The sequence below is a fragment of the Thalia democratica genome, chromosome 1 (assembly GCF_965202585.1).
Source record: "Thalia democratica chromosome 1, ktThaDemo2.hap1.1, whole genome shotgun sequence".
Classification (NCBI taxonomy): domain Eukaryota; kingdom Metazoa; phylum Chordata; class Thaliacea; order Salpida; family Salpidae; genus Thalia; species Thalia democratica.
Window position 1 is genome coordinate 108,581,516 of NC_139165.1, and position 10,571 is coordinate 108,592,086.

Here is a 10,571-nt window from a genome sequence, read left to right on the forward strand (position 1 = left end):
TAGACATTTTTCAAGCACTAAATTTTTTTTTTTTTAACAAAGCTCTAACTACAGTTTTAATATCATAAATATTTTGAGAAGTTAAATTTTGTGTTAAAGAGTGAATACACTTCACGACTGAAGTTTCTAAAAACTTATTTTGATACCAAAACATAGTAAATATTTTTTCGATTTATTAAAAAAAAGTGAAACTTTTGAAATAAAGCTTGAACATTTTTTTTTTTACAGAAAATATTTAAAACTTGTGTTTTGTATTAAATAGTGAATAAATCTGAAGCCCAAGGTTTAAGAAAGTTTATTTCAAAACCAAAATATAATAAGAAACTTTTTCATCGAGCAAAAAAACAGAAAATTTTTTTGAATATATAAACTCAACACGTTTTTTTTTTTGTCAACAAAAGTTTTTAAAAACTTGTGTTTTGTATTAAACAGTGAATACATCTGAAGACCAAGGTTTGAAAATTGTTTTAGATATCAAAACATAGTAAGAAACCTAATTATTGAGTATAAAAAATAAAAATTTGAATGTGAAGAATGAACATACTTTTTCTGTCAGCAAAAGTTTTTTAAAACTATTTTTTTTGAATAGTGAATATATCTGAAGACCAAGGTTAAAAAAAGCTTAAATTTATACGAAATATAATAAGTAACTTGTTATTTGTATACAAAAAGAGAAAGCTTTTGAATATGAAGACTAAACAAACTTTTTCTGTCGACAAAATTTTTTTATAAACTTTTCTTTTGTCTTAAACAGTGAATACATCTGAAGACCAAGGTCTAAATAACTAGTTTTTAAACCAAAACGTAGTAAAAAAATTTTATTTGTATAAAAAAAAGCGAAATTTTTTTAATTTTGAGACTGAATAAACTCTTTTAGTTTACAAAATATTTTAAAATTTTTTTGTAATAAACAGAAGACACAAATGAAGAACAAGATTTGAGTAAACTTGTTTGAATTCCAAAATATAGCAAGAAACATTTAGTTTGTATGAAAAAAGAGACAACTTTTTTTTCAATTAAACTTTTTTGGAAAAGTTTAAGTGTTGTACGGAACAGATGATACATTTTAGGATAAAATTAAATAAAAACTTTATTTTTTATTCAAAACATAGTAAAAACTTTTTACTTTTAGAGAATGAGAAAATTTTTGATTTTGAAGACTGAACAAACTTTTATAACAACAAAATTTTTTTAAAAAATTTTAGTTTTGTTTTGTATACTAAATATATCTAAAGTCTTAAACAAAACTTAATTTATAACGAATATGGTAAGAAACTATTTATTAATACGAAAAAGGTTACAGCTTTGAAAATGAAGACTGAACAAACTTTTAATGTCGACAAAAACTATTAGAAACTTTTGTTTTGTGTTAAGATTGTGGAAATACAAACCTATCGTATAACTATAATAACCATGTCTATTTTATTGGAAATTATCTGTTTGTGATACTATTTTACCTTAAATGAGTTTCAAAGTTATACTCTTTACCTAATCATGAAACTAAAACTTTTAAAAACTTTTCACTTTTAGAAAACTTTAATTAAGTAAAAACTGGTATAAATTTATATTAATTTTAAAATAATAGATTAAATATATTAAATATAGCACTTGGTTAGCTTTCTTGCACGAGCTTACAAAATTCCTCGAGGGAACAAAATTGCACAAAGATAAAATTGCACGAAGTTACTTTTTACGAAGGGTCACTTTTGCACGAGCAGACAATTTTGCACGGAGACATTCTTGCACGTTTTTTTTTTTTTTTTTTACTATCACTGTTACCCCTAACCGTTACCCTCGGTCAGTAAGTTATTTTTTAGTTTATTTTTTTTCTTTTATATCACTGCTACCCCTAATCCTTAACCTTGATCGGTAGCTTACTTATTTTAACTATTTTATTTCCTTTAGTAATTTTTATTAGCTATTTTTTTATTTTTGTTTTTATTATCACTGTTACCCTTAACCCTGGTCATTATATTTTTTTCTATTTTTTTATTAAAACTTTCCTTACTCACTGATAATTATAACAATGTAGTAAGAATAACCTACCTCCTCTAATAAAGTATAATATTTAATTTATTTTATTTATATTAATTTAAATATTTTAATGTATTTTTTATTAATTTTAGTGTTTTTAGTAACTTTATAGAATCAATCATATATGAAGTGCTGTTGAAAAATCTTTTAAATTAAATTGAGAAGCATAGCTAAGGGTTAAGGAAGTTAATGTGACCACTTAATAGTCATCTAACTTTCACAAATCTAAAACTTTAAAGTTTATACTAATATTTAGTGATACTTATTCAGAGGATTGTTTTTGTTTTAAAACAACTTACTTAAAAAAAGTAAAACAAAACATATTTGATACGATTCTTATGTAGAACCAAACTAACGTAAACATTATTTAGAATTTTGAAAATTTTTTATTTAGATTATTTTACTATTATTTTAAACTTCAAGTATTAAAGCTTTCTTTATACAGTATTGACAAGAAAAAACAAGACAAAATATTTTTAAAAGAATTTTAGATCTTCTTTTTACATGCTTATAAAAAAAATAAAATCAATAAATGTTGTATGATGTTTTTTTTAAATGTAGAATACTCTGAATAAAACAAAAATAACAACTATTTTAAGATAATTACCAGAACAAAAAAATTATAATTGAAAATACCAAAAAAAAATGTATATATTTATATATAATTTATAAGTTAATTATCTGATAAAAAAAAAATTTGAAGAAAACCTCGCAAATACGTCATAATTATTGAACTAACAAACTGCAACGGTTTTATCTAGTTTATGTGTACTTTTCAATGTTTTAATAAGCTGGAGTTTTTTAATTTTAGTTTGTAAGTCATTGAAACAATGACTAAAATTAAGTTACAAACTTACAAAATTTTATATTTGTTTAACTAAAGAGAAGTTTGAAACCGAAGCGTTAGAGGAAAATAAAAGAGAAACAAGAGCAGCGCAGTTCTCAAGAACCAAACTACCGCATGACACATAAACGAACCAATCAAATAATGTCTGCACAAATATTAACCATTTTGATAATTTATTAAACATTTGATATTAAAACTATCAAAGACAAATAAACAGATTCTCTTTCTTTAAATATTTATTAGCACTAGTTTGTAAAATAGTTTAGTACTACATACTATTAAACCAATAGTTTATGAAAGCATAAGTGACGTTGGTTTCGCATTTGACAAACTCTTGTATTATTATAATTAATATAAGCGTACACTTATCATCGTAATAGATCCGTTTCTGATCATCTAGTTATGTTTCACCGCAAATAAACACAGTAAACAGAGAGTGAGGAAAGTATTAAAACTATAAGCAAGGTACTGTTGTTTTTATTTTGTTTCTGCAGATATAAAATTTCTTGAAATATAATTATATAACTAATCCTTCTTAAAACTTTTTATTTAAAAAAATATTTTGTTGTTTTATTTGATGTATTGTTCATATAGATTTAACATGATAAAAAAAATTAAAAACTCCTTCGTTAAAAGTGTCTTTGTGAAAAATTTTCTTTGTCCAAAGATGTCCCTTCAAGCAAAAGTGAACTTTTTTGCACCTTGTATATAGGCTAATATATAAGTTAAATATATATACTTAGTTGAAATACGTAACATTTAACATACTGATATCCTAACTTTTATTTTCTCAACAAATGCTAATTTAGTCTTTAAACCACACCACAATTAGACATAGTATTAAATAGACACTGTATTATAGTATTAATCATTTTATCAATAAAGAACTTAAACTAATTTATAAGTTGACAGTTTGTAAGTTAGTGTAGTTGTGGCTAAAATTTTAAATAATTTTTAAAATTCAGTAAAGGCGGTTATTAAAAATGAGCTAAGACACTAAAAATAATTATAAGTATTTAAAATTTTTAAGGCAATATTAATAATCTTTTTTTGTTAAGTTTATTTAAGTATGTTTATTGTGTGATTTATGAATTTTAAAAGCACTTCCTAGCACTAAACTTCATATTTAAACAAACTTAAGACTAAAAAAATGTTAATCACAATTGCAGTGACTTACAAACTAAAAAGAAAAAGAAACTCTTTATATTTAAATAGGCTAAGTAATTTGTTTTGAATTATTTTTGTTGGTATTTGTGATTTTAAGATGCTTCCAAGTATTTTTTACCGTGCATTAAGCTGAAAACTTTGTAATAATTAGTTCATATTTTTTATACAATAAGAGTAAAAGTACCTGTTCAACAGCTGATAACTAAATTTATTTATTGCTAACAAAATTATAATTTTCAAGATTTTAAAATTTTTAACAAAACACACTTAATGATCTTAATTTTTTATGAGACTTAAATTATTCTTTAACTGATACTGTACCATTAAAAACTTAATCTTGTAAAGCAAAAACAAGTCTTCAAAAGTACATAAAATGATTTATTTTTGAATTTATGATCACTAATTAAAAAATTAACTAAAAAAAATTATATTCTTAAAGCTTACAAACTTACCGACCTTTTTGTTAACGTATTTGAACTTAAGTTCTGGTTTATTTTTTGGAAGTCTGTCTGATTTTACTTAATGAAACCAGTTTTGTGTTCGTTGCACAAACTATTTATTGTTATTTGCGAAAAAAAAATCTAAAAATCATAAGTCACCTTGTTTTTAAGCTTTTATGGATAGTTCAATATCGATGTTTTAGATTGTAAAACTTAAAATAGTATTGTAGGATATTATTTTATTTTAAATATAAACGGAAGTCGTCATTAAATTAAAATTCTTGGTAATTCTGATTTATCTTAAACATAATATTTAACATTCCTAAAGAAAATCAAAATCTTAATCACCGTGACTTACAAAATGTTTTTCATATCTTAGGCTACATAACACATGATCCTAAAGAAAAACATAATCTTTATCGCAGTGACTCACAAACTTTTTTCATATATCCATATGTTCATTCTATATGTACATATGGTTGTCATATGTAAATAATAAACTATGGCATCGAGTTGCATGATTATTAGAGTGCATCTGTTGCCCCTTATAGGTAAAATCTTATATATCGCATTTTGTATTGTATGTTGGAAATCACATATATTGACAGCACAAGAAAAAAAATTCTAGCATTTGCTACCGTCACGCTATTTACACTTTTCTGAAAACAACAATTTACCATATTTTTCTGTAAATTGTATAAGACCTTAAAATATCGACTTCTGAGTTTTTAACTGAAAAATTCTATTCATGTAGCAATCACCACAAAAACACATTATTAGCGTTTTTATACCATTTAAAGAAAGTTTAAGTGGGATGATTTTTAGTTTTTTTTTGTATTTTTTTATCGTTTTTGGTTTATTTTGAGTTTTTTTGAAGAAAGTAAGAAATTCCTACAGCAAACTTTCTTCAAATAGTCTCAAACGCGTAGAATGTGTTTTTGTGATTATTGTTACATGCAAAAAACATTCAGCTAAAAAATTGAAGGTCGAAACTAAAAGGTCCTATACAATTTACATAGAGGTTGTTTTCAACAAACATGTAATTATCGTGGTGGTGGAAAAAGCTGGAAACCAGTTTTTTTTTTGTTTTTATAAATGGTTTGCTACGCACAAAAAGTTAAACTAAGCTTAACTCTAAGGTCGGGGTCGGGGCAACATATGAACCCTAATAACTATTATAAAATGTTCATTTTCATCGTTATTAACAGTTTTGTGTTAAAAATATTAACAACCATATTGTCTTACAAACTATTATTCATATTGTAGTAACTTATGTCTAGGAAGTTTTCTTGATATATTTTTCGCATGTAAATATGTTATTATGGCTTAAAGTTGCAAATGCTTTGTTAAGTCAAATTATTTGAAATATTTTTATTTATTTCGTAATTTAAAACAATAAATAGTATATATTTTAAATTAATAAATTACTTATCTAGCATGTTTAAAGTTAGTTTTAAGATTAAAATAATTAATGCATCTTAATATGTATTAACTAATAAAAAAAAACTATGTTTTTTTATCATATCCAACACAATAAATTTAAGCTGATAAGTTTAAAACTTATATTGGCCTACAAAAATCTAGTGCAAAAAGAAGTTTTTTTTATAATTATAATCGGATTTAACTTAAACTATGGTAACTTTTAATTTTCGATTTTTCATATCTAAACATCTATATGTTTTACTTTTATTTGTTCGTACTAGTTAAGTTTCCTCTTCTAAACTAAATATTAAACCAAACAAACACTTTCATTTAGAGACACTTACGTACTTATTTAAACCATTATATCTCTAAAAGTTCAACTAAATTTTTTGTTAGATATTAATATAAGTTTCTGAATATTTTCACATAAACTCACTATAAGACTTTATACCAGGGATCGGCAGCCTTATGTGACTCGTGGGCCAATTTTTCTAAGAAAAATTGCTCGCGGACCGCACTGTTCAGAAAAAAAACCTTTAAGAGCCGCATTTTTTTAGAAAAATTTTATTAATCAGTATACAAATACTATTTAAATTAAAAAAATATGATAAGTTAACCAACATTAGGAAATAATAAAGAAAGTTTATTGAAATAACAGCCTAACTGTAAGTTTTTATCTGGAAATCTTTAATTTTTAATGTTTCTAAAATGCACACTTTCGGCTAAAAAGGAGCTCGCGGGCAGCAGATTTTGACTTAAAGGGCCGCATTTAGCCCGCGGGCTGCAGTTTGCCGACCCCTGCTCCAGCCTACCAATATAACGGCATAAAAATATAAATCAAAAAGTTTAATATTCCAATGCGTGTGGTTTAATGTGTAAAGAAAAATTTTAAAGTATCATCTTGTATTTATTTTTCCTTCTACTGTTACGAACGTTACTGTAGAACCATTTAATCATTTATTTTTAGCAGCTTTTCAGCTAAATATTATTAAAATTTTAGTTTTTGACATTTTTTAAAAAATGTTGTATGTATTTTTTGAAGTATTTGTATATTTAAATTTTAATTTTGTTACAAGTTTTCTATAAAAATAAAAATATGAAAAATAATTTTTTACTTTTTACTAGGTTTCAGTGGTTTTTTAAAGTGTAATAAAATAGTAAATTCCAGATTAACAATGTTGCTTATGTTAAATGTTATTAAAAAACAAACTTATTCGTGCATAAAAATATAATAAGAAATATTATGATATATGTTTGTCATTTCAAAAATTTTAAACAACGTGAAAAGTTTTATATAGTTTATTAGAACTTTTTATTTTATCTTTATTTAAAATGACAAAAAAGTGCTGATAAACAATTAATGTTTAGCTCATTTAACCTAACAACTTTTATGCAAGTATAAAAAAACGGTCATAATTTTTTTAATTTTATAGTTTTTTAACTTCTGATATATTTATGATTATTTTTCGCCTGTTTTGTTCAAGGAACATTTTGTTAAAAATTTAGTTTGAATGATTTAAAAAATAAGTTCATTTTGTATTTATTAAAAATTTTAAAGAGATTTTTATTGGAAAAAAAAAATAATTTTGATAATAGTTGTTTTTATTAAAATATAAATTAAAATTTTATTTTCTAAGTCAAGCCGAATTTTAGCTAAAAACCAATTAAAACCGTACCAAGATGTATTTTATAATTTTGTATTCTGCATTACACTAGTTTTTAAATTAAGATCTAGCCTTATCCTTATCCAAGCAAAAACAAAACCTGTAACCAGTACTATGTATATATACTACCTTTAAAAAAAACAAGTATTCATACTATTATATTTTATATCTTTATTACTTAGTCATGGTTTATGACAAATAAAAAAAAAACTAGTAAGAATGTTTTAAAAACTAACCTATTATGTAGCACAAAAGTTATAAATCTTTTAATTTAAATTAGATCAAAGTAAAATTAAAGTTTATTTTAGTAAAATTATTCAAGTTTTAATTATACGTTTTCTGTCTAAACATAATAAAATCATTTTGTTCTTTAATATTTCTAAAATCTGTTCGTTTCTATAAAATTTAAAAAGAATACAGTAAGTTTAGTTTGAACTTCAATTTATTACAAAAAAAAGGTCAAGTCGTAGAAAATTCTCAATTTATAGTTCATTAATTTGTTTTAAAGCTATCCTAAAAAAACCGTTGGTAGCAGAAGTAAGTAAAATTGAAAACTTTACATTAGCTTTTAACTAAAACTGAAAAAAAATCCAATATTTAACTATTATCAAAAATCTATTTAAACTTTCATTTTAGAAAGCAAATAATTCAATTCCAAAAAATATTCTATTATAAAAATTATTTCAACACCAAGGTGGTTTAGAACAAATCATTATATTTAAAAATTTTATCAAAACAACTTCATTTAATAAAATAATGCCAATTAAATAATTACATATTTCATAGAAACAAAACTTGTTGCAAAGTTAATTTCATTGTTCAAAAACCTTCTCAATCTCGTGTAATTGCATGAGATTCTCCGGAATTTCAGAAAACTCATCTTTATCAACATGGTAACAAATAATGTCGGAGCAATTATCTTGATAGATTAGTACTTTGCCACCTACAGATATTGCTGTATCAAGATAAATGAATTTTTTTGGTGCTTTTAAAGCAACAAACTTTTCGCAGACGTCATCATAAACTTCAAGGTTATTCGCTCCAAAACCAACAGCAAATAATTTCTCTTTCACAACAACTAACTCGTGACGACTTTTACTTTTAATCATGTCAGGCATTGATGTCCATTCATCACCGAAAACGTCATATGCCTCTACCGCGCTCAATTCAATGCCAGCATTGTTGAACCCACCGGAAACCACTATACGTCCTTTGAAAACGACACAAGCGGCAAAATGTCTTGCATCATGCATGCTGGCAATTTCTTTACAACTATCATGTGTTGCGTTAATTTGTAGGCAAGAACTAGTGACTTGGTTGTAAGGATATTGTTCGTGGTAGTAACCACCAAAGATGAACGTTTTATCCATGAAAGTACAAGAACAATAGAACTCACGATTACCGAACATATCAGGTAGTGTTTTACAGCTATTCGCTGTAGGTGAATCAATTTGCCCACAGTACCTGTTTGTATGTCTATAACTCGTTTTGTTATGAAATAGGTTTTTCTTATCCAACAAAACTTCTTTAATCATTTTATAACAATCATTATTTTCCGTTAGTGATGAAGTTTTATCAATAACATGTTTCAATGCGTGTTCTGATAGCAACTTAAAACGAACTTTTTGTAACAGCTGGTTCGCATATTTGCAACGTTCTTCAATGTTGTGGTTTAACCACGAAACTGTTGCATTGAACACTTCAACTTCTGTGTCAATTTTCAGTCCAGAACTTGCAAGTATTTTTGCTACAAGACTCAAGTTTAAATGTGAAAAGTATTTGTTTTGAGCAACCATTGGAAAAAAACGTTCTATATAAACATGAGATGACTCATAAATAGTACTTAGTTTGTGAATTTTAGCTAAACTGAAATAGGTGAGAAAATTTTCTTTACATATTTTATTTCTTATAAAAGTGGACAACTTTAGGCTTTTATCTTTACTTAACATTACCTTGTTGATTTCTAAAGCTGCTACCAATTCATTTTTTTCAAACTGTATTTCACCTAATGAAAAAATATTGTAAAGTTTGTACAAATCTGAATGCAAAATAATATCCTTTTTGAAAATTTATGGAAATCATTAGTTCTCTAGTAATATTTTATTGATATCTAAATATGTTGAATTTTTAACTATTCTTTTCATTATTATGAAGCTTGAAAAATGTTTTAATTAAGAAATTATTTTATTAGGAGTATAAAAGGCTTTAATAATGGTATAAAACTTTTTTTTAATAAATAAATAAACCTTTTGTAAAAAAGTAGCTTTTAAGACACAATAGTTAAAAGACTGAACAATTTTTTTTTGTTTCAGTACGTCTAAAATTGTTTGAATATCTATTAACTTTATAACTATCTAAGTTAACTATAACTATTTCATTTACTACTTTATAACTATTTGGGTTATTTTAAAAATTAATTTTTATATTGTTGCTTATATAGTTTTTTTAAAAGAGTAATAACTTTTTCATTAAATTTGTTAATAAAGTAAACCATTTTAAAATTATTAAACGTAGATTTTGCAATGTAAATATACTCTTTTTATTAAATTTAAAACGTAAATTAAGTTGGTCAAATGCTTTAAATTAGTAATTACGACATAAAAAATTGACATTAAAAATAAAAACTGATTAAAAAATGTAAAATTAATGAAATATGATTTTTTCATCCTACCTTGGTTAGAAACTTCATTAGAAGATTTCGATATATTTTCTTCAAAATATTTTAGTGCATTTTTCTTAAATCTATCAACCAAATTATACATGGCTGGCAATTTAACTATTAAAAAAATAACTGAAAAACTAAATTTATAGTTTGTTTTCAAAAAACTCTGATCAGTTATTAATAAGCAATTAAAAATAAGCTGATTTAAAATTTTATTTAACTTATTAATTTTTCCTCAGTTTTATGCTAAACTTAATCCTATAAAAGGCACAATATATGTTAAATTAAATTAATAGTAAGCTTTTGTATCTTGATAATTTTTTGATCAGGATTTT

The 10,571-nt window shown here is 24.2% G+C and overlaps 1 protein-coding gene across 1 annotated transcript; it reads right to left on the reverse strand.

Annotated features, from left to right (window-relative positions):
- Positions 1-8,386: 8,386 nt before the first annotated feature.
- Positions 8,387-9,370, reverse strand: LOC145842220 (kelch-like protein 7). Its single transcript, XM_082949638.1, has one exon. The coding sequence runs from the start codon at positions 9,368-9,370 to the stop codon at positions 8,387-8,389; it is 984 nt and encodes a 327-aa protein (XP_082805764.1).
- Positions 9,371-10,571: the final 1,201 nt, after the last annotated feature.

Bases quoted from the DNA above. Each gene is read 5' to 3' on its own strand.
- LOC145842220 (XM_082949638.1), bottom strand. From the start codon at position 9,370: ATGGTTGCTCAAAACAAATACTTTTCACATTTAAACTTGAGTCTTGTA.